This window comes from Panthera tigris, chromosome D3 (genome assembly GCF_018350195.1).
Source record: "Panthera tigris isolate Pti1 chromosome D3, P.tigris_Pti1_mat1.1, whole genome shotgun sequence".
Lineage (NCBI taxonomy): Eukaryota > Metazoa > Chordata > Mammalia > Carnivora > Felidae > Panthera > Panthera tigris.
Genome location: NC_056671.1, coordinates 8,556,361 through 8,578,408, shown reverse-complemented (window position 1 = coordinate 8,578,408; position 22,048 = coordinate 8,556,361). Strand labels below are relative to the sequence as shown.

Below are 22,048 nucleotides of genomic sequence, written 5' to 3'. Positions count from 1 at the left end.
GAACCTGTCCTTGCCCCCAAATCCCATCAAATTTGAACCCAAAATAAATCAACCTACTTCTCTTTAATACGGTCTTCACCTCCACCCCAGATTTATTTTAGGAGGTAAATCCCAGGACCCCCGATTTCTCCCGGTGGGCTTCCACATGGCCAAGTCTGCAAACATCTAGCTTAATGAACAGTATCTGGCGGAGACTGCAAACCTAGGAGCGCACACCTGCGTCTACCGTCTCATCTCCAACTCCCGCGTGCAACTTTGCAGCTCCCGCTCCCGCCAGGGGGCCTATTTGCTCGGCCCGTCTGGCGGAGGGATCCCGCGCGGGAGCGCGGCGACGCTCAACCGTCCTCTCCGATTCCCGCGTTCTGGCCCCGCCCCCTTCCCGCGCTCTGGTCCCGCCCCCTCCCGCGCGCCCTGTGGCCCATAAAGAAGTCCCGGCCGGGCCGCTGCACTCCGCCGCGCGCATCCGTGCGCCGACAGAGACTGGCTCAGGAGTCGGCGGCCATCTTGTTCTTCTCGTGGTTCCAGTGGGGAGAGAAGGAGGAAGCAGGGAGCGGGGCGGTTGGGGGGGGGACCCGCCGCGGCTGCTGCCACCGCCGCCACCGCCGCCTCTGCGCTCGTGGCGTGGGAAAGGAGGTGTGAGTCCCGGGCGCGAGCCGGCGGCGGCGCCGCTGCGGGAGGGTCGGCGGTGGGAAGGCGATGGCGGATATAGATAAACTCAACATCGACAGCATCATCCAACGGCTGCTGGAAGGTGAAGGGGTCGGCAGACGGGCTGAGGGGAGGCGGGCGCCCCGGGGGCTCGCGGGGGAGGGGGAGTTGGGAGGCCGGTTGGGCTTGCAGCGCCGAGGGGAGTGAGCCCCGCGAGTTGGCTCGTGGCGCTAAGGGTTTGCAGCAGGAGGGAGGCCGGCTGGGGTCCGGCACTCGGCCCACCCCGCAGACCCTCCCGGCCCCGTTCATTCATTGCTCAGAGGTGCAGCCTTCTTCCCAGCGATTTGAAAACTCCGCTCCCCACCCCCACGTTTCCGGTCCGTACCCCCTTGCGCCCCACAAACGGGACCAGTCTTTGGAGGCGAGAGGGCTGGGGGACCCGGTCCGACCTGCAGGACGGCGTGTTCCTTACTTTCCGGTACTCGTCCTCTCGGAAGGGAATTTGATGGGGCTGTGGGTTCCACCGGCTATGGGGGCTTCTTTCCTGTCTTGCTTATTTTTGTGTGGGGCTGGTGTCGGGCGCCCCATTTCTTATTACTAGGTGACGAATGTTCATATCTCCGGAGGATCTTGGAACCCATCCCCTCCTGCCCTCCCAAATACTCTTCTTAAGTTATCCTTATCTTGAAGAGGTCTCCGCGCTCTTTTCTGAACGTGCCACTGAACCTGAAACCAGCGATGGTGACAGTTTCGTTATCTTTCCGGTTGTGCCAGGCTCTGTATTAATGAGGCTTTGCATTCATCTCATAATTACGTTCATAGCAATAGTCAGCGTTTCTAAAGCGCTTACTATGTGTCAGACATAGAGCAGTTTCATTCTCCCAACAACCTTGAGAGGTGGGTGCTGGTCTTTTTTCCTGTTTTTCAGAAGAAACTAAAACACAAGAGACATTAAGTCACTTGACCAAGGTCACACATTAGTGACAGTCGGGTTTCAAACCCAGGCAGCCAGGAGTTAGAACTTGCTACATTCAGCCCACCTTGTGTCTGAAGGAAGGAGCTGCTCAGCGGTTAGGCAGAGGTTAAAAGAAAGCTTGGATTTTGGTTGACCTGAGACTCCTGAGGTGCCTGACAGTTGGTTGATACTGACCTGGGAGACCGATGAAGTTTGGATTTCAAAGAGGGTCGCGGAAGTGAATCCCCCCACCCCACCCCCTCCAGGTCTAACGCTAATGTCTTTTTCTGAGGCTTTGGGAGAATTCAAATCTCTTTCTTGATTTGGGCGCTGGATAATGTAGGTTTGGCTGAGTTTTCACTGCTTTTTTGCCTTTATACTGTCCTCTTAAAATAGTGCACTGTAAATGCTTGAGGGATGGAGTCCAGACTGAGAACAATTGGGGTAACTCTGGTTCTAGAATTTGCAGGTCTTTTAAATCAGTCATTTAAAATGAAACCCCTGGGAATATCTTAATCCGTGCTGGGGTTTTTTGGTTTTTTTTGTTTTGTTTTGTTTTGTTTTTTTACTTTTATACCTTCTTAAAGGAAAACCTCACTGAATGTGTATAAGGATCCCTGAAATGTCAGTGCATTGTGTGAAAAACTTGTCACTCGTTAAGTACTTGACATTTATTATAAGAACTGTATTTTCATGCTAGTTAATATAGTCCTTTGGTTTATGTAAGGCCACAGAAACCAATTAAAACTGTTTGCAGTAAGAAAGGAACTTTTTATTAAATATTTTCCTTTTAAATCTAACTTCTGTCTGTGCAGGGTTATGTGTCTCTAGATTAGATGGGCTTTATTTCACTGAGGAAACAAAAATTGGAATCTGTGTTGATTAGAATCATCAGAACTTTAAAACCATTTAAGTCTTGTTAACTTAAGATCTATGTTGCCTGTAATTCTATTCACATAAGAGATTTGTTCATTTCAATCTTATTTTTAAAATCATGCTAAGAAATTTACCTTGATGAACTTAGATCATCTAAAATGAGATCAATCATTTCTCAATAGTTCCTCTTTACATGTTATGTTGCACTTGAAAACTGGATTTTTTTTACTATTTCATTTTTCATTGAAATTAATATAAAAAGGCATTGTATCTTAATGCCTTCGGAATGGGCTACCTGCACAGTACTATATGCTTAAATTCCCTTTTTTCTCATCAGTGTTAATTTGGCAGAGAAATGGTTGAAGATGATCCATTGAGGGAGGAGATTATATGTTTGTGAAAATATATATATATATATATATATATATATATATATATATATATATATATATGTTAGAAGTTGATAATAAATTTTGTGATTTTGGGGGGTAATGCCCCCAACACATTTTCCTCTAAGAATTTTAATTAAGGTGTAAGTATATCTGACAATGGAATAGGAGTTTTGTGATCTCTTTTTGTATGTTCATATAAGGTGGAGGATTGGGGGCGCTTGGGTGGCTCAGTTAAGCCTCCGACTCTAGACTCTGGCATTCGTGTCACTGTTCCTGAGATGGAGCCACACGTCGGGCTCTGCGCTGGCAGTGTGGAGTCTGTGTGGGATTCTCTCTCTCTCTCTCTCTGCCCCTCCCCTGCGTGTTCTCTCTCTCTTTCTCAAAATAAATAAACTTAAAAAATAAAAGGTCAAAGACTGTGCAAGCTTAGTGGAGAAGTGGCTCAGTAGTAGTACTGACAAGGTAACTCAAAGTGAGGTCTTATTTAAGAAAAACAGCGTGTTGATTTAGAGTACAGCTTGGCAGTTTTCTACTCTAAACTCTTAAGTTGTTTTTACTTAGCTGAGGCATCATCTACGTGATCCATCTCGGAAGCTTTATCCAGGCGGTATGCCTTGCTGGTGATAAAACTTGAAACTCGTGGTTTAACTAATGTTCAATTATTTAATTGCCTGTACCTTAAAACTTGGGAGATGTAGAGAGAAAATAAGCCAGGTGTTGATTTGGTCTGATATTCCTACCATGTTAGAGAAAAGTGAGAGGGCAGAGTTTTAACTTTGTAAGTGAGCTGGTTCAGGGAGCAGTGATGGCTAGTACTTTTCTTACGTAGCAGGCAGTGTAACATTTCACATCCTGATTTGCAAAAAGCATCTTGGCTCTGAAGATGGCCATTGTCAGACTGCAAGACTTTGTCAGGCTTTGCATAATTGTCCTACTTACTTTAGCGTTTAAATAATGACTTCTGCCCCAGCCCTCAGAAAGCACCTACTGCTTTAATCCTCTGATGTGTAAGAGCTCATCTGAAAATAGTGAGTGTTCAGATACTCTCTAAAATTCAGTGACCCATGTGTTTAGCTCTTTGGTGTAATATGAAACATGTTTATACAGTTAGTAAAATTCTGATCAAAGAAAACAAAAGTAATCTTTTCTAATGAGACCTCTGCATTTATTATTTTTTAATAGGTCATGCTTTTTAACGATACAGGTTTTTCTTGGAAGCAGTTACCATAGGGCGTTTTGTTGATAAAGACAGTGATACCCAAGTTTGTGTCACTAACTCCCTAATTTACAAGAAGTCTGTTTAGTGAGGCCTCTGCTCTTCCCTGCTGTCCCCGCTACTGCGTGTCTGCGGTAAGCCTCACCCTCCTCTCCTGTGAGGCAGGAGAGGAGAGATCTCTTGGAGACACGAACTGAAGCTTGCACCAGTCCTAACCCACAGCATGGAAAGGATTGCTCTCCTTATGCCTGAAGCGTCCCCTTGTTTGTCAGTAGCAGGAGGCATCAGTGAAATCTTAACAGGATGGTGTGCGTCATGATGTTGTGTTTGAGGGAATGTTAGCCACGGGAGCAAAGGCCAGGCTTTCCTTCTCCCAAGCTGGTGAGGTGGAAACAGTGCTGGGCCACGCATTAGTAATCTGTTGCCGAAGTAGAGTTTAGTTGGTGAGATTGTTTTATGTCTTTGACGCTGCAGTCCTATAATAATCTTTGACCTGTTCTGCAAAAATGTGTGCCAATGCCAGCTTACTTGAGGTAGGTGAGGATTACTGATCCTGAAGCAAGGCAGTGGTTGGTACTGATTTTATACCAACTTGACTATTTCATTCACTTCATTTACAAATCAGGGCTATTAGGAGACCTTAAAGGTTGATATGTGAAGGAGACCATATTCTGATGTGAATTGCTTCAAAACTGGAAAAGTCTTATTCGTGATGAATAAGGAAAGATTTCATAATTTTGGACTTTATGGAACTCTGGGATGAATTATTAAGTTTTAGGATCAGACCCCTGTATCCAAAGCATGTAGGAACAGATGATGTACTTAGTGGTCTTGATTTACCTGAAATCTCCCAAATTCTCCACTGCTCTAAGATTTGCAGGCATCCCTTGTGTAGAGTGGAATGGGTGTCACTGATATTAAGGCTTACGAAAATGAAAACCACTCATAAAATGTAGGGTCAGACCTCGAGTCCAATTAGTAGTGTTTTATCAAGATGGGTTGTTGGACTGAAAAGATAAATGCTTTTCAATAAACTGGGTTCACTTTAGGTGTAGAAAACTCAAAATATTTTGAGAGCAAGTAGGTAAGTGTTTTGCAACTATATCCTGATTATTTTGAGAAAATTGGTATCACCTCTAAATGCCCAAAGTATATACTAATGTAACATTGTGTGTCACCTATACTTCAATAAAATAATTTTTTTTTAAAAATGGCCAAAGAATAAGGGCAGCAGTTAGGAAAGTCAATGAGGGGAGGGTATAGTGAGGAAACAGTTTTAAGATGGCCCAAAAGTGGGAAGTCTTCCTCCTGGTGACTTTGCAATGAAACCAAAGCATTCTTGATAACATTTTTGTCTTTTCTATTTTTTTGCAGAAAAGAATTCAGTCGTTTGTGGGAAAGTTTTAATGTTGCAAATATTCCCTGTTTGTCTTGGTTTGAAGTCCTCCTTTCCTAAATCTGTCTTCCATTTAGTGAAGTTATTGATTCTGTCACTGCAGTGAATATGATGTGCAGTAGTTTTAAGATTACCACCTGCTTTAATAAGATTATCTTAAAACAGCAAAATCTGTGTTGACTTATTTTTATGCTGGTTGTGTCATTCATAGATTCTAAAACTTCTTGTAATTCATCTGGGGCTTTTTTTGTGTATGCCGTTCCTTCAGTAAGACTTTGAACAATTAAGGGACTTCTTTTTTTTTAATGTTTTTATTTATTTTTGAGGCAGAGAGAGACAGAGCATGAGCAGGGGAGGGGCAGAGAGAGACAGCGAGACACAGAATCTGAAGCAGGCTCCAGGCTCTGAGCTGTCAGCACAGAGCCCAACGCAGGGTTCTAACTCACGGACTGTGAGATCATGACCTGAGCTAAGTCGGATGCTTAACCAACTGAGCCACCCAGGCGCCCCTCAACAATTAAGGGACTTCTAATTAAAGAGCAAGAAGAATACTTTTTATTATTCATAAATAATCCCAAAGTAGTCTTAAATTTCCTTGCATAGTTTTCATCTCTACTTGTTGGCAAGCTGTGAGAAAAGTTAGTGTTACTTGTAAGAAAAAGCTGGTGTTGCAAATAATCACCGAAAACATTATTTTTATTATTTCAAGTTTTTGTCAGTTTGATAAAATTGCATGGAAGTTTTTATCGTATGCTCATGTTAGTGATTTGCCAGATAAATAGATAAGTTTTTACAGAACAGCCTTTGCTGTTAACAGCCATGATGCATTTTTCAGAATTCTTTTTTTCTAGCCAGGTAAAGGGAAAAGTGTTTACAAAGTTGTATGTTTAAGGTCTAAATTAATGTATTTGGTCACTAACCTATACATGTTCACAATACCTACTGATTTCCATGCAATACCTAGCATCTGTCTTTATGAGAAACACTCCATCTGGAAAGTGGAATTCTTATTTGTTGGAATATTTTGGATTCCTTTGGCAATTGTTGAAATAATTTGATATTTACTACTTGAGCTTACCTCGGCTACTACTTAAGAAGGTGACATGGGGTGACAAGTCTTGAATTTTCCACCTAGGGTCTCTTTTTTTATGAACCTTTCTCCCACTATGCACAGAGTACAGTGAGGGCTTTAAACCTCAGGGTAAGTATCGACTGATGTTTTGAGTAGAGCTGCACTGTAATTCTATTTGTAGCTACTAGTGATAAAATAGAGATATTTTTATTGAAAAAGCCTTTGTGTTTTTAATGATATTGAAGATACCCTTAAGGTAAACCTTTTAGTTTTATAATCTTTATGGGGGGGGGGGAGTTGTCATTGTAGCATTTATAACAAGATGCAGTTACCTAGTTGGTCTTACTTTTCATGTCCTCCACAAGAGAAAGGATAAGGTTCCTGTCCATCCTGTTGCCAGGGTATCCCCAGCATCTGCCAGAGGGTCTGGCACATAGTAGATACTCTACACCTATTCTCTTGAATGTTTGAAGCATAGTTAATAAGTATTGACAGTTTTAACAGATTGCCTAATTTAGTTCTGATTTAATGCTTCTCATCTGTAAGGATGCCTTATGATTTTATATCCCATCTTGGAACTTTCTTAGGGAGCAGTGACCATATATTAGGGTTTTGATAGTTTGTCCTATAAAAGCTCCTTTGGTTTGGAACTTAAAGAAGAACAAATCCTCAGCTGGGAGGAAAGTAGTATGGTAGAAGCACCACTAGACCTAGAGTTCTTTGGGGCCCGGTGTGCTTAAAAGCTCTTGTGACCTTGGACCAAGTCACTAAACCTCTCCCAGGCTGTAACAGAAGTGAGAGCCTAACTTCATAGGGTTGCTGTGAGGATTAAATGGCAGCGTAAAGCCCTTTAGTGCAGTGCCCCGCACATGGTGAGTGCTTAGTAAATGTTATCTACAACTAGTAAGTAATTCTGTTTGATGGACGTCGAAAATAATGAAGTAGATTTATGTGCTATTGGTCGATATGGCCATCTTTTTTTTTATTTTTAAAAAAAATCTTTTATTTTTGAGAGAGCGAGAGAGAGCAGGGGACAGAGAGAGAGGGAAACTCCAAAGTGGGCTCTGCGCTTACAGCAGCAAACCTGACACGGGGCTCAAACTCAAAAACCAGTCCTCAAAAACTGGGAGACCATGACCTGAGTCAAAGTCGAAGCTCAACTGACTAAGCCCCCTGGGCGCTCCCCACCCCCTGCCATATGGCCATTTTTAAGAAATATCCAGTGTGTGTTTGGTTTGCTAAAACACATTTTGAAATCTTTATCTTCTAATTGTTATCATTTTCAACTTGAAATTTAAGAGTAATCCTAGATTTTTACAACTAGAAAAATGCTCTATTAAAGGCTGATAGGAAAATGACTCTATTGATTTTTAACTTAAAGAACAGACACGGGTTGTTGTTTTTTTTTTAACTAATCAAAAGTATGTAGTCTGGTACGCGTGTTTAATTCTGATACCACAAGTCATCAGCGCTTAGAGATTTATCCAGGTTTCATTCACACAACAGATTTTGAGCACCTGCCACATACTGGCCGTGGCACATACACTGCTGAGCAAGTGGTGTGGTCTTGGGGCTTATAGTCTGCCGGGAGGCTCAGATGAATAGGTGGAAGCGAAATGGCAATCACAGTACAAAGTACTAAGTATGACGTGTGCTGAGTGGTGTCCAGGTGTCATGAGAGCATTTCAGAAAGCAAGTAGGCTTATGAAGGGAGAGGAGGTAAACAGAAGAGGCTCTCCAGGGCGGTCCTTGAAGGATGAACAGGTATTTGCCAATTGGTAGATGGTGGTTTTGGCAGAGTTTCCGTTTTTATAATTTTATTCCTTGAGCTAATTGTAGGGAATTCAAGAAGCCTTGGGACCAGGTTATTTTTTTTTAATGTTTATTTATTTTTGAGGGAGACAGAGTGTGTTGGGGGCGGGGGGGCAGAGAGAGAGGGAGACACCATCTGAAGCAGGCTCCAGGCTCTGAGCTGTCAGCACAGAGCCTGATGCGGGGCTCAAACTCACCAACCGTGAGTTCAGTTGGCTTAGCCAGCTGAGCCACCCAGGCACCACAGGGCCATGTTATTTTTAATGAGCACTGTTCTTCAGATATAAATTCTTGATCTGTTCTGGAAAAACTGCACTTAATCCTTATTCACGTAGAGGATAATTTTTAAATGTTGGCAGTATTGCTTTTTACTTATCTATACACTCCACTCATAGGACAAACAGGAAAACAGAACAAGAAAACTTAACATAAACTATGTCTGAAGGTTGTAGTGGGAAGCCTTCAAAACCAGTAAAATTTACGGGCGCCTGGGTGGTTCAGTCGGTTAAGCGGCCGACTTCGGCTCAGGTCACGATCTCGCGGTCCGTGAGTTCGAGCCCCGCGTCAGGCTCTGTGCTGACAGCTCAGAGCCTGGAGCCTGTTTCAGATTCTGTGTCTCCCTCTCTCTGACCCCCCCCCCCTGCCCCGTTCATGCTCTGTCTCTCTCTGTCTCAAAAATAAATAAACGTTAAAAAAAAAAATTTAAAAAAAAAAAAGTAAAATTTATATTAACAAGATTGATTTAATCTGATGGCACTGATTTACTATGATAGCATTCTCCTATAAAAAGTATAGCTTTTGTTCCATATAGGTGTAAGTTATTATTGCATACTCTTCTGGAGGACTTAAAGGGCTCTGCTGAAAAGATTGAGGTTGAAAACCAGAAGCTTCTAGGAGTCCCCTCCTAGCCAAAAATAAAGTTTCCTGCTGGGCTGTCTGCCCAAACTTCTGGCTGACTTGTGGTATAATTGCTAATGATTGGGGTTTTCTGGCCAGTGAAACAGGAATCCCACCGTCTTTCCATCAGGAGCATTTCTTGAGTTCTTCACTGTGTGTATCTAGAGAGAAAATTACTGTGGATCTGGAAAAACCATTTTTTGTTGCTCAGTTGCTGTAGTATTCTATGTGTGTCTATTCCATATCTTCCCTCAAACGTTATCATTACTGAGCTTTCCTCTTCGTTGCTTCTCATTTCGTAATATTTTTATCAGAAGGAGACTGGCAGTTGTTTACTTCAGTTACATATTTTGGGGTTCAAAGTAGTGATTTGCTCAAGCTCTAGAACTAATACAGAAACTTGGGGCCAGCTCCCAGTCCATTGCTCACCCTTAACGTTTTCTCTTCATTGTGTGCTTCAAGAGTTTGGCCCTTCCCTCTTGTCATCTTTTCTTGTTTACTGTTGTTCATTGAAAAAAATAAAAGCCCCTCCACACAGTGTTCCATTTCTGCTCAAACTTGTTTCTTCAGAGAACTCAGGGTTTCAGTGGCTATTCAGGTTGAAGAATGGCTTTGCCTAGGACAGTATTTCTCAAACTTGGACATAGTCGTTTTTTTAAGTGTATTTATTTATTTTTGATAGAGGGAGAGAGAGAATCCCCGGTGGGCTTTGCACTGGCAGTGCAGAGCCCATTGCGGGGCTCAGACTCCCCAACCGTGAGATCATGACCTGAGCCAAAGTTGGACGTGACCGACTGAGCACCCAATTAACACAGACATTTTTAATGGAAAAGAGTTCTCAACAGACAATCGGGTTTTTTACTTGTAATTTTTATCACTCTGTAACATCAGATATTTACAGAACAAAGCAGTTAAACTTACTGTTTTTATTCAGCTATTAGACTGAATGATTTTGTAATTGGAATATAAAGCCTCCAAAACTGATGAAATTTAAACTAGCAACCTTTATTTATTTATTTATAATTGTTTATTTTAAGAGAGAAAGCGGGGGGGGGGGGTGGGGGGGTGTCAGTGGCACAGAGAGACGGAAATAGGGGCTCCGAAGCAGGCTCCAGCCAACAGTGGAAAGCCCGACATGGGGCTTGATCTCTCACATAAACTGTGAGATCGTGACCTGATCTGAAGTCAGACACTTAACTGACTGAGCCACCCAGGCACCCCTAAATTAGCAACAATAATCTGATCGGTTTTGTGGTTTTGTTAAAACTAAATCATTTTATACTGAGTTTAATGGTGGAGGGATGTGACGTAACATTCTATATTTAGTCTGGTTCTTTGTTTTTGCTTCGCTTGTAGTTCATAGAATGCCTGCTTTCATTAGTCTTTTATGCAAAACGAGTATTAGGACTGATTGCAAGTTGAGGATAATCAATCCCTGTATTTAACCAGGCCACTGGATAACTGTAAAGTTAAGGTAAAATTAGCAATTCTTTAATCTGTAGTTAGCGACTGTCTAACCTGTTACAACTGAAATCAAAACAAAATTTCATTTCCTGCCCACTTGCTGGTAAATTAACTGTTACGGAGCTGGAGTGCTCAACTTTGATAGTGAACAGAACTCCAACAAGAATGCCTGGATGTGGGCAACACCTAGTACTATACCATGTTTTCTTTTCTCCCTTTTCTTTTTATTTGTTCAGATTACTAGGAAACCTTCCTTACATCATTCATGGACATCCTTTGCCCTGTAAGGTCATGATTGTATTCACAGATGCAGGCTCCGAGCTTGCACGGCAAAATAGGTACAATGAACATTAAAGTGTGTTTCAGTGAAATGCAAACAACACCTAAATTTTTTCATAGAACTCTTAATAGGTTACCTATCACCCTTTGAAAAGCACTGATGGGGGCAGGCTTCTGAGCATTACCAATCTCATATTTTAAAACAAGAAATTCTTAGAACCAACTCAGTAACATGACAATCTCTGAAACCCCCTGCTGTACACATACTGATTCATTTATAAGACTGGAGAAGAGAAGACAAGATCGGAGGCAAAAAGCAATGGCCTGGTGGGCAGGCTGCAGGTGAACAAGCCAATTGTGTGGCTTGGATGCAAACGGAGGCCTCAAGCTGTGCCACAGGGAGTCTGATTTTCTGCAAGGAAGACCTTTTCTAACAGTATTCATACAGAGCGTGGCTCCTTGTTCAGGACAGCATAAGAAGTCTTAACTTGGTATAGAAGATGTAACTAAATGATGAAATCCTGTCTAAGATTTTATAGTTCTAATTAGTCTTTAAAACCATGTTCTTTATAAGTGTTGAGAAAATAGAGTCAAGTCAGAAAGCCAGTTAAACTGTGTTTTTGACTCCTCATTAAAACTTGTGCCTTTTCAGATCATTGTAATTTTTCTGGTAAATTGGATTTTGACTTCATTTGACTAACTGGAGTTTTTCTTCTCTGCAGTGAGAGGGTCCAAGCCTGGTAAGAATGTCCAGCTACAGGAGAACGAAATCCGAGGACTGTGCTTAAAGTCCCGAGAGATCTTTCTCAGTCAGCCTATCCTACTAGAACTTGAAGCACCACTCAAAATATGTGGTAGGTTTTGGCGCATGAACAGCTTTTGGTTATATGATTGATTGACCCAAGGATATAGAGATGAGCTTGTATTACCCAGCAGAATCATTTGCTGTTTATGAATAACCTGGAACTACTTAAAATTAAATAATTTTAGCTTTTGAATAAATACCATTAATGGATTTAGTTTACTTAGATGTGCTTCAGATTTTCTAAAAATTATTTCACTAAAGGAATATAAACAGAAAAGAGATGAAACTGAATAGAGAGCTAAGAAAAGGTCTGAACTATATGAATATATAGGAATTCTATTTAAGCTTAAAGTAAGACTGGTTATGCTTAAAAATAGACCTTCCTTGATGCCATTTGTCATCTGTTTCTACATGATAGATGCAGATAATCTGTATAAAAACTGAAGTTCATCTGAGTAATGTTCTATATTCTAGCATATTTGACTACATTGATAAAGCTTGTATGGATGTTTTTAAAGTAAAACGCTCTTTGGCGCTATCTAGCAGGGAGAAATTGAGAGCCGAATGAACTGGTGGGTGTTGTGTGTGTGCCTTTGTTCACACCGGTCCAGGGCTGAGCAGCAGTGCAGCAGTTCAGCTGACACAGTCCCTGCGGACCGAGTTGCCAGAGGTCTGATATCGATCAGCCGACCTGAAAGGAAAGCGATGTTACTTGGCAGAAAGGCCTGCCTGGGCATTAATAATTCTTTCCACAAAATTAATTCTTAATTAGTTGAGTTTTGTGTGAGACTCTGGACATATACATATGCTTAAAATTTTCAGAAGCTCACTTGAACTGAAATATAATACAAGATTGGGAATTAGTGTTAGCCATCAAATTTAACTCTCATTATCACAGATCGATCCCATTATGCAGTGAGTGTTTAAAGATGGTCTCTCCAGAGCTTGTTAGTGGATTGAACAAGAAGTATGAAGTTACTGTGTAACACAATTCTTGTTTCTAGGTGATATCCATGGGCAATACTATGATTTGCTTCGACTTTTTGAGTACGGTGGTTTCCCGCCAGAAAGCAACTACCTGTTTCTTGGGGACTATGTGGACAGGGGGAAGCAGTCATTGGAAACTATCTGCCTCTTACTGGCTTACAAAATCAAATATCCCGAGAATTTTTTTCTTCTCAGAGGAAACCATGAATGTGCCAGCATCAATAGAATTTATGGATTTTATGATGAATGTAAGTACTTTCTACCTCTAAGGAAGAGTTACTTAAACCGAGGTACTTGGTCATAAATTGAACTATCACATACTTCTGTTAGGATTTATGACTGTTTAGATGAAATGTTACAGTCTCTCGTGTTTTCTATTAATTGTTTTTATCGTAGTTTTTTCTTTCTTGGAGTAGAAAAATAACTGCTGCTGCAGTATAATAATGCCCTAGATTCTTTTATGATGTGATTATTAGATCAAGAAGTAATGGTCTCAGTGATGACTTCTTTAAGATCATTTTTTGTGAAAATTCACAGATAACTTAATTCTTAGTACAACTCTGAGAACCTGTCCAAATAGATAGTTTTGTTTTTAACAACTTTATTGAGATATGATTTCATTCCATAAAATCTGTCCTAGTGATTTGTAGTAAATTTATAAGGTTGTGCAACTATCACCACAGCCTCGGGCAAGCACTGACCTGCTTTCTGTCTATAGATTTGCCTTTTCTGGATATTTCTTATAAATGGTATCTTGAAATACACAAATAGTTGCTTCTTATTTTTAATTTTTTTAAGTTTATTTATTTATTTTTGAGAGTGGGGGAAGAAGGGCAGAGAGAGAATCCCAAGAAGGCTCTGTACCACCCGCGTGAAGCCCAATGTGGGGCTCAGACTCACAAACCATGAAATCATGACCCAAGCCAAAACCAAGAGTTGGACACTTAACCAATGGAGCCACCTAGGCGCCCCCAAATAATTGCTTTTTAAATTTTGTGATACTGTATTTTTTTTCCTTCTGGCACATGCGCACCCAGGAGAAATGCCAGTTACTATCCTAAAATGTGCTGAAAGGAGAAAGAAAAATTAGAAAACAAACAAAAATTTATTTGTGTAATATTTTACACATATTATCCATTTTGGATTGTTTAATTGAAGGTGCACTTTGAGTTGTAATTGACAAAAACCAAGATTCTTAAAGCCTTAAAAATTGCCAGTTTTGGTGGAAGTTTTTTTTGTTGTAGTGTTAAGTATAAAATGTTTTTTTAAAAAATGTGTTGACTCCTTACCCCATCCTCCTTTTGTGCTTATTTGTGCTAGGAGAGGCTTCAGGCTTGGACGAGAGAGGTGGGTGAGGAATTTGAGTTACTAGCATTTGCCAGTGATGATAACAAGATCAGTAAAGAATTGTCCCTGTGGCCCTCCCCTAGACTGTAGTCATAACCTGTAATTTGTTTTTCTATCTCAGTTCCACATAGCTCATTTGTTAGAAGTGCACTGCTGGAAAGATTATGTTTCTAGACTTAGCTCTCCTACTCCTGCCTACCCTCTCCCACAATTGTATACTTGCCTGGTGGTCTAAGGCCCTGAGACCCATCTGGTAAGATGAGGTGGGGAGGGATCACCAAAGAAAAATCTTGTGGGTTCTGAACTGACCAGGGCAACTGAGTCTGTGGCAAGGTTTATTGTTGTTATTTTAAGTAATCTCTACACACAACTTGGGGCTTGAACTCGCCACCCTAAGATCAAGAGTCAGATGATCTCCTGACTAAGCAGCCAGGTACCCAAGAAAGGTGTTTAATTTTGACAGTGAGTCTATCAGAGAAGTACTAGTAAAGCAGTTATTACTCCTAAGGTAGTGAGATGAAAGGCAGCGAGTTTTATAAATTGTGTTTTGGATATTTGCTATAGTTGCTACTTTTTAGAAAAGGTTCCTTTTAGGGGCACCTGAATGGCTCAGTCAGTTAAGCGTCCCACTCTTGGTTTCAGCTCAGGTCATGATCTCACAAGCTCTGCCCTGGGCATAGAGCCTGCTTAAGATGCTCTCTCCCTCTGCCCTTCCCCTGCTCATGCGCGCTCGCTCACTCGCTCTCAAATTAAAAAAAAAAAAAAAAAGGCTCCTTTTATACACTATTCAGCAAGTACTTTGATGTTTTCACTGATGAAGTTCAAATCCAGATGATCTCTTTGTTGTGACATATATCCAAATGTGAGGATACTAGCTATGTCCTTTTCGGTTTCTATTTAATGCAGAGGACTTTAACAGTTACTTTAGATGGTTGGAATCAGTTTTGATTCTTGTTCGGTCAAGACTCATTGACTCTGTGCTCATGCTCCCCCCAGTCCCCCATCAGGCAGGTATAACTTGCCATCTAGTCTACTGGCAGGCATAAAAGTGTCCTTGGCATAGGTGGCCTTCAACTCATGGTTTGCAGACTTTTAAAAAACTCGATAATTTCATTAAAATTTTATTTTAAATTATAATGAAAAATTTTATTCAAATGTAGACTTTCATGGAACAATTTAAAACCACTGCTTTAAGTGCTAGGCTTATTTCACAATAAGCGTTCTTCTACTACGGTTTCTCCCCCTGACCCCCACCCCAGTTTTATGACTGCAGTCCTGGTATCTGTTGTTAGATAAGATGTGAATGTGTGTTTCCCTTTTCTGATACCAGAATGGTCTGATCTGTAGTAATTGGAAACTGCATTAGGGGTTCTGGCTCAGAATCCCCAGATTTGGAAGCTTGAAGAGACGTTGGCATTTATCCAGGCTAAGCCTTTCTGGAGCCAGATGTTCCTAGTGGTGTGAAGTAGCTTGAGAGAGGAAATGTAGAGAGAAGAGAAAACAGGGCCCCAGGACTTAGTTAAGATGCTCAGAGGCAATAGAAGGAAGAATCCTCGTTTTTGTTGAAGAAACCAACAAAGATAGCAAAGGACTCTGCAAGACAATCTGGAGTGTGTTGCATGAATAAAAAATCAGGGAGCAGAGCAGACTTTAAGAAGGGAGAGGGTTCGTCAGCACTGGCAGATGCGGCATGTGGGCAAAGGAAAAATCCAAGTGAGCCATTGGATGGTCCTTCAGATATACAGTGGAAAATGGGAGATAGAACCAAATCACTTTTATGAATGGAGGTCAGGACCAGCCCAGCCTTGTTCTTCCATTATTATCATTATTGGAAATTGGAGGTGGTGATTGTGAACAGGTTCCCTTTCAGCCTTTTGTAGAGAGGAATTCTGTTCAGCTTTTGGAAACCTCCAATGAAGGAGGATAAGGCATAGGGAATTAGTGACCTCCCAAGAAATACAAACGGGGTAAACCATAGTGAGAGTTATACCCAGGTGCAGAGAAATAGACTATTATGAGAAAAAAAGGACAGTCCTCCTCTATAGAGGGAGAAGTCAAGTATTTGTTGAATTTACATTATATTCCAAACTCTGCTAAATTCCATACCCGACTTGATTTGCACTAGAGTGGAAGGTGTGGTTCAGGAACCTGCTGCTTGGGCCAGTCTCTAATTTTCAAAGAACATTCAGCTTTAAACCTGTAGATGTCCCTAGAATAAGAAAGGAAAAAAGAGACGAAGGACAAACTTGGCTTTAGGAATGAACATTGTGCTTTGATCTTTGGTTTTTCTGGTATGGAGAGTACAGGAGACAAAGGCACCCAACAATTGGGCCATTCTCAACCCAGTTTGATAGATTTGTGCTTCCAAGGTTTATGAGTAGGTCTTTAACTCAGAATATGATTTTCTTGTGGGAACAGTGCCTTAAAAGGCATGCTCTGTCCAGATCACCCTGTGACTCCAGTATGTATGGAATACAGGGCTGGTAGAGGGAATATAACCATCCTATAACATCGTGTCTATGGGGAACGTGAGCTTTTGTGGCACTTGTAGGAACGGTTATCCTGGGGTGCCTGCAGTAAATCTGTATTCCCCTATAAGTCATTTGTGCCTGCTACTAGAGTATGTAGGACTAGGAATTATCTGGTACCAATAGGCTATTGATGATAGTGGGAGATAGGATGGGTGTTAATTCTCAGAAGCTTCCACAGAAGGAAGATGGTAATGACACATGTGTAATCTGTTCATAATTACGTTTAGACACAGGAGCTACTTAAGGGTTGAGATTGGACAAAACAGACTAGATTTCAAACAGAGTAGGTGCTACCAAATAATTATTGGGGGTTAATGATCTTTAATCGTTGCATCTGGGATTCTGATCTCAAACTTCTATGGAATTTTAAAGTATATCTAGTTCTGCTAAAAACCTCCAATGAGGTTTTATTTATTAAACTAGTAGCATAGTTTTTGTTTACTTAAAAGGTAATTAGCACCTTGCTTTGGGAGAAATGGTCCTGAGAAAATGGACCTATAGAACACCAATCTCTTTTTAACCATCCTAAAATTTTCACAGGTAAAAGAAGATATAACATTAAACTATGGAAAACTTTCACAGACTGCTTTAACTGTTTACCGATAGCAGCCATCGTGGATGAGAAGATATTCTGCTGTCATGGAGGTTCGTGGGCCGATTTTAGTTCCAGATAGATTTTGTCCCTTCTAAAGGGTGTGTGTACCACTTTGACATTTATGAGTTGTCATTGGGACGACTTCCTCTGAACTCTCCTTTACTGATGTGTTGTATCATGGGTCCAGTCTGGCACATCCAGGATCATTTGGCTAGAAATCTAAAGTAAGAAATTGATTTGTTACAGGGAATTCTAGGCTCTGTAACAGTTTGACTTGAAAATAGAGCAGAAAGTGTTTTTAAATATAAAATGAAGTACGATTAATAGGCTGTACTATAGATCCTCTAGAATACTGAAAATGTGAGTAGACTTTCCTTGGTCTGTTTTTGATCCTCCAGAAATTTTTATGACTTGGATTTTTATTTTTTTATTATTATTATTATTATTATTATTATTATTATTATTTTAGTGTTTATTTATTTTTGAGAGAGAGTGCAAGCTGAGGGAGGGGCAGAGAGAGAGAATCCCAAGCAGGCTCTGTGCTGAGAGCTCAGAGCCTGATATAAGGCTGTCTCACAGATCATGAGATCATGACCTGAGCCAAAATCAAGATTCGGATGCTTAGCCAACTGAGCCACCCATGTGCCCTGATTTGGATTTTAAAAGGATTTTGCTCAGTGGTTGTGCTCTGTGACGTAGTAATTGCAAGAAGAATTTCTTTTCATCTATAGTCAGAAATTAGATAATCATCAGAGAGCCAAAACAATATATTTTAATAAAGCCATTATTCCTGCCCTCCTATACTTGAACTGGTTTTGGTAGAGCTGGACATACGGTTTTTAAATTTTTTAATTTTATTTTTTAAAGTAAACTCTATCCTCATGATGGGGCTCAGACTCACGACCCTAGATCAAGAGTCTCATGCTCCACCCACTGAGCTAGCTAGGAGCCCCTGGGCATGTGATTTTAGACTCAGATGAAAGTCAGCTACATCTGAACTGGTCTGATAGATTCAATGGTCCTTGGACAGCACAGGTTCCTTGGAAAGCTTATCACACCTGAGTATCTGCACCTTCTGCACCCAGTCCTTACTAATGGTCAGTAGTAAAATCTAGAATGTACACTGTTGACTACCATCATCAAAGGAGTTGAAGAGTAGTTGTTTTTAAATCACTGGATCTTAATTTTATACCATTTAAACATAATGTGCCCCACAGATTGGTGCATATAATAAATTCTAGTGCCTTTTCAGTTGAGTTTTTTTTTTTTTTTCTTAAACCAAAGCTAAATAAGAAAGCATAGCCATGAAAAAAATCCTAACCGTAGATTTAATTTAAGCCTTCCAGGTTAGAGTTATTGCATCTCTATGTAAGTAAATGGAACCGTTAAAGTGCAAACATCCTTTTTAAAGTTCTGTTTCCTTCAATTTTCATCTCATTGAATAGGTTTATCACCAGATCTTCAATCTATGGAGCAGATTCGGCGAATTATGCGACCAACTGATGTACCAGATCAAGGTCTTCTTTGTGATCTTTTGTGGTCTGACCCCGATAAAGATGTCTTAGGCTGGGGTGAAAATGACAGAGGAGTGTCCTTCACATTTGGTGCTGAAGTGGTTGCAAAATTTCTCCATAAGCATGATTTGGATCTTATATGTAGAGCCCATCAGGTATTGATTTTGAATTTTACATGTACACTTAACAGCATGTGTGTGAGCACAGATTCTCCTTGTTGATTTTAGTGGGTAGGTATTGCTTATTCATACAAAATGTCTCTGCAAGTGACCTAGAGGATATCAGACTCAATGGGAAACTGAAAAATGGTTTTACTCACCTACAATTTACACCTACTTATACTGAAAACATTTTCTCTCCAAGGTGGTTGAAGATGGATACGAATTTTTTGCAAAGAGGCAGTTGGTCACTCTGTTTTCTGCACCCAATTATTGTGGAGAATTTGACAATGCAGGTGCCATGATGAGTGTGGACGAAACTCTAATGTGTTCTTTTCAGGTAGAGGATGTTTTCAACATTGCTTCTTATTATGATGTCTGAATTTTACTGATTTAAAAAGACTACTTTCTGCCTACTGTTCATCTATGTTGAATAGACTCAATTTTTACTTTCCTATAACCAGTGTTTGTCCTCAGTAATGAGTGGACCCCTTTTAAGGGAAAAAAATTATCAGAGAACCTTTCCTGCAGTGTTGAATTTAACTGTTTTTGCATTATTTAAGTGGGGTAAAAAGAATTTCCTGTCTTCTTTACTATAAATCTGAAACTATAACATCAGTGTGTTCAGCTAAAATTAATCACCACTTGTGTGTGAGAATAGAACTAACCGCCAGGTGCCAAATGTGCTGTGTGATTACTCCCTTCTCCCACCACTCTGCTCTCATTTCTACAAAACCTGTTGATTGTCCATGACATCATTTGGCCTTCACTTGGCGCAAAAGCATCGTTTATATGTAAAGTCTGCCTGAATCTTTTTCTCATTCACTTATTACGATTAAACTTACACAGCTTCAAGCTAGCCTAGCCCAATCATTAACACAAATAAAGCCGTTGAAGTCAAGTGGCAGTAAAATGTTGTTTTACCAATTAACTGGGAGAACTTGCAGCTCCCAGAGATTGAGAGACTCAAACATTGCTCTCTCTAAAGAACTTTCCTCCTTTGTGTGAGAAGGGATAGCCTGAAGGTACTTACAAGGTCTGACTTCAGAAAATTGTTATTTTATCCAGAGACAAAATAATTTGTCCATGCATTTAATGTGTTCATCATAACATTTTTAACCAAAATGTTCATGTCAGTTTGGCTTATATTAATATGTTAGGGGGGCCTTCAAAGTTTTGGGGGCAGTTTTAAATGGCCAAAAACGTTTCTGAACAAAGATTTGAGTGAGATTTAAGAAATCTTAAGATTGGCGGTTGAGAATATTTCCTAAAATGCACCATATTTTGAATCTTTGCAGATTTTAAAGCCTGCAGAGAAAAAGAAGCCGAATGCCACGAGACCTGTAACACCTCCAAGGGGTATGATCACAAAGCAAGCAAAGAAATAGATGTCATTTTGACATTGCCTAGTTGGGACTTGTAACATATAGTATATAACCTTCATTTTTAAAACTGTAATGTGTATTGGTCAGCTTGCTCAAATAGTGTGTTTGTGGGCTCCCCCTTCCATTTTTTGAGTTAATGAATGGCATTTGCTGGTTATAACAGCAAATGAAAGACTCTCCACTCCCAAGAAAAAATGTTTTGTTTTTTAATTGTCTATTCCTTTTGCAAACAACTTTAATGATGGTGTTAAAGCTGTACACCCCAGGACAGTTTATCCTGTCTAAGGGGTAAGTGTACAATTGATCTTTTTAAAATTTAGTTCAATCCATGAATTATGTAAATGCTTGTTTTCTTTAGAATATAAAGAGAGCCCTAGGGTGCTCAGTCTGTACATGTTATTGTCATAAAATACATACTGTTGATACAAACCACTGTGAACATATTTTTTTTTTAATTTTGTTTCAAAGGGATTGCTTTTTTCTCTCATTGTCTTGTCGTGTACAAACTAGTTTTTATAGCTGCCATTAGGATTAACTCAACCTTGCCAGCATCACTGGTATGATGTATATTTAATTAAAGCACACTTTCCCCTACCGTATACTCAAAATGACAATTAAAGCCATTATTTTAAATGTTTGTGACTCTTTCCTAAAGCCAAAGTTTCTGTTGAAATGTGTACTGACACACCCCCCAAGTCCAAGGTGGCGTGGCTATGTACACACACCACACTTGGGATTCAAAAACAGGTTTTTGGTTTTGAATAGCAATTAGTGACATAGTGCTGTTTAAGCTATTAATGATTAAAGTTAATAACATTTTGTACAATTTCCATATAGTCTATTCATTAAGTAATCTTTTTACAGTTACATCAGGCCTGAACCCGTCCATTCAGAAAGCTTCAAATTATAGAAACAATACTGTTCTATACGAGTGACCGATTATGCTTTCTTTGGCCTGCATTCTTTATTCTGCGGTGAAGTTGAGGCTTATAAGTCAAAACAAAGGAACTAACTTACTATCCACCAATTTATACAGAACTCACAGTATCTATGACTTTTTTAAACTTAATCTGTTAAAAAGAAATCTGTTTCAACAGATGACCGTGTACAATACCATGTGGTGAAAATGAATTCAGACTTATTAAACGACGAACTTGTTAAATTCTCTCAGTGTCTATTTATCTGCACAATACACCCAGGAGAACTGTTGATGGCATATTGAATAGATTTTAATGAATAAATTGCTCTGGAAACCACACAGTTTCAATTTGGATTTGTTTTCCTTCAAATAGTCTGTTTTGCAAAGAGGGATTATAATACGGATGCTCATGTTTGTGGTGGTCTAACCTGGATGGAGCTACGTTTCTGAAGTGGGGTGAGGAGATTGAGCCGTCCTTCCGTGTTGTTCGGGAGGGGTGGGGCTTGGCGAGCTGCAGTGTCCCCCGCATCCGTGGTTTTCCCTCGGCGTGGGCTCAGTTGAACAACTGTTTGCTTTCTCGGGCTCAACCACCAGTGTTAGCATGCATGGTAATTTGCTCTCTTCTCCTTTCCCTAATTCGTATGGAACACGGTGTTGTGTCATGTTACATGTGTCACACGTGTGTCAAGTGGATATTAATTTCTTCAAGTACATTAAAAGTGGGTGAAGAGCACGTCATTTGCAGAGTGCTTTCTCCTATTAAAAACTGGCTCACCTCAGAATTGAAGGAAGAAGCTGTT

General features: G+C 40.4%; 1 protein-coding gene across 1 annotated transcript; it reads left to right on the top strand.

The window, feature by feature from the left end:
* Nucleotides 1-492: 492 nt before the first annotated feature.
* On the top strand, nucleotides 493-21,585 carry PPP1CC (protein phosphatase 1 catalytic subunit gamma). The gene is made up of 8 exons (XM_007079658.3): nucleotides 493-751; nucleotides 11,730-11,861; nucleotides 12,817-13,047; nucleotides 17,218-17,322; nucleotides 18,718-18,941; nucleotides 19,150-19,284; nucleotides 20,243-20,303; nucleotides 21,194-21,585. The coding sequence occupies exons 1-8, from the start codon at nucleotides 697-699 to the stop codon at nucleotides 21,262-21,264; spliced, it is 1,014 nt and encodes a 337-aa protein (XP_007079720.3). The 5' UTR covers nucleotides 493-696; the 3' UTR covers nucleotides 21,265-21,585.
* Nucleotides 21,586-22,048: the final 463 nt, after the last annotated feature.

Excerpts from the sequence above, each read along its gene's own strand:
- PPP1CC (XM_007079658.3), top strand. The coding sequence starts at position 697 with ATGGCGGATATAGATAAACTCAACATCGACAGCATCATCCAACGGCTG. Across the intron at positions 11,862-12,816 it reads AGCACCACTCAAAATATGTG|GTGATATCCATGGGCAATAC; the intron begins GTAGGTTTTGGC and ends TCTTGTTTCTAG. Across the intron at positions 13,048-17,217 it reads TTATGGATTTTATGATGAAT|GTAAAAGAAGATATAACATT; the intron begins GTAAGTACTTTC and ends AAATTTTCACAG.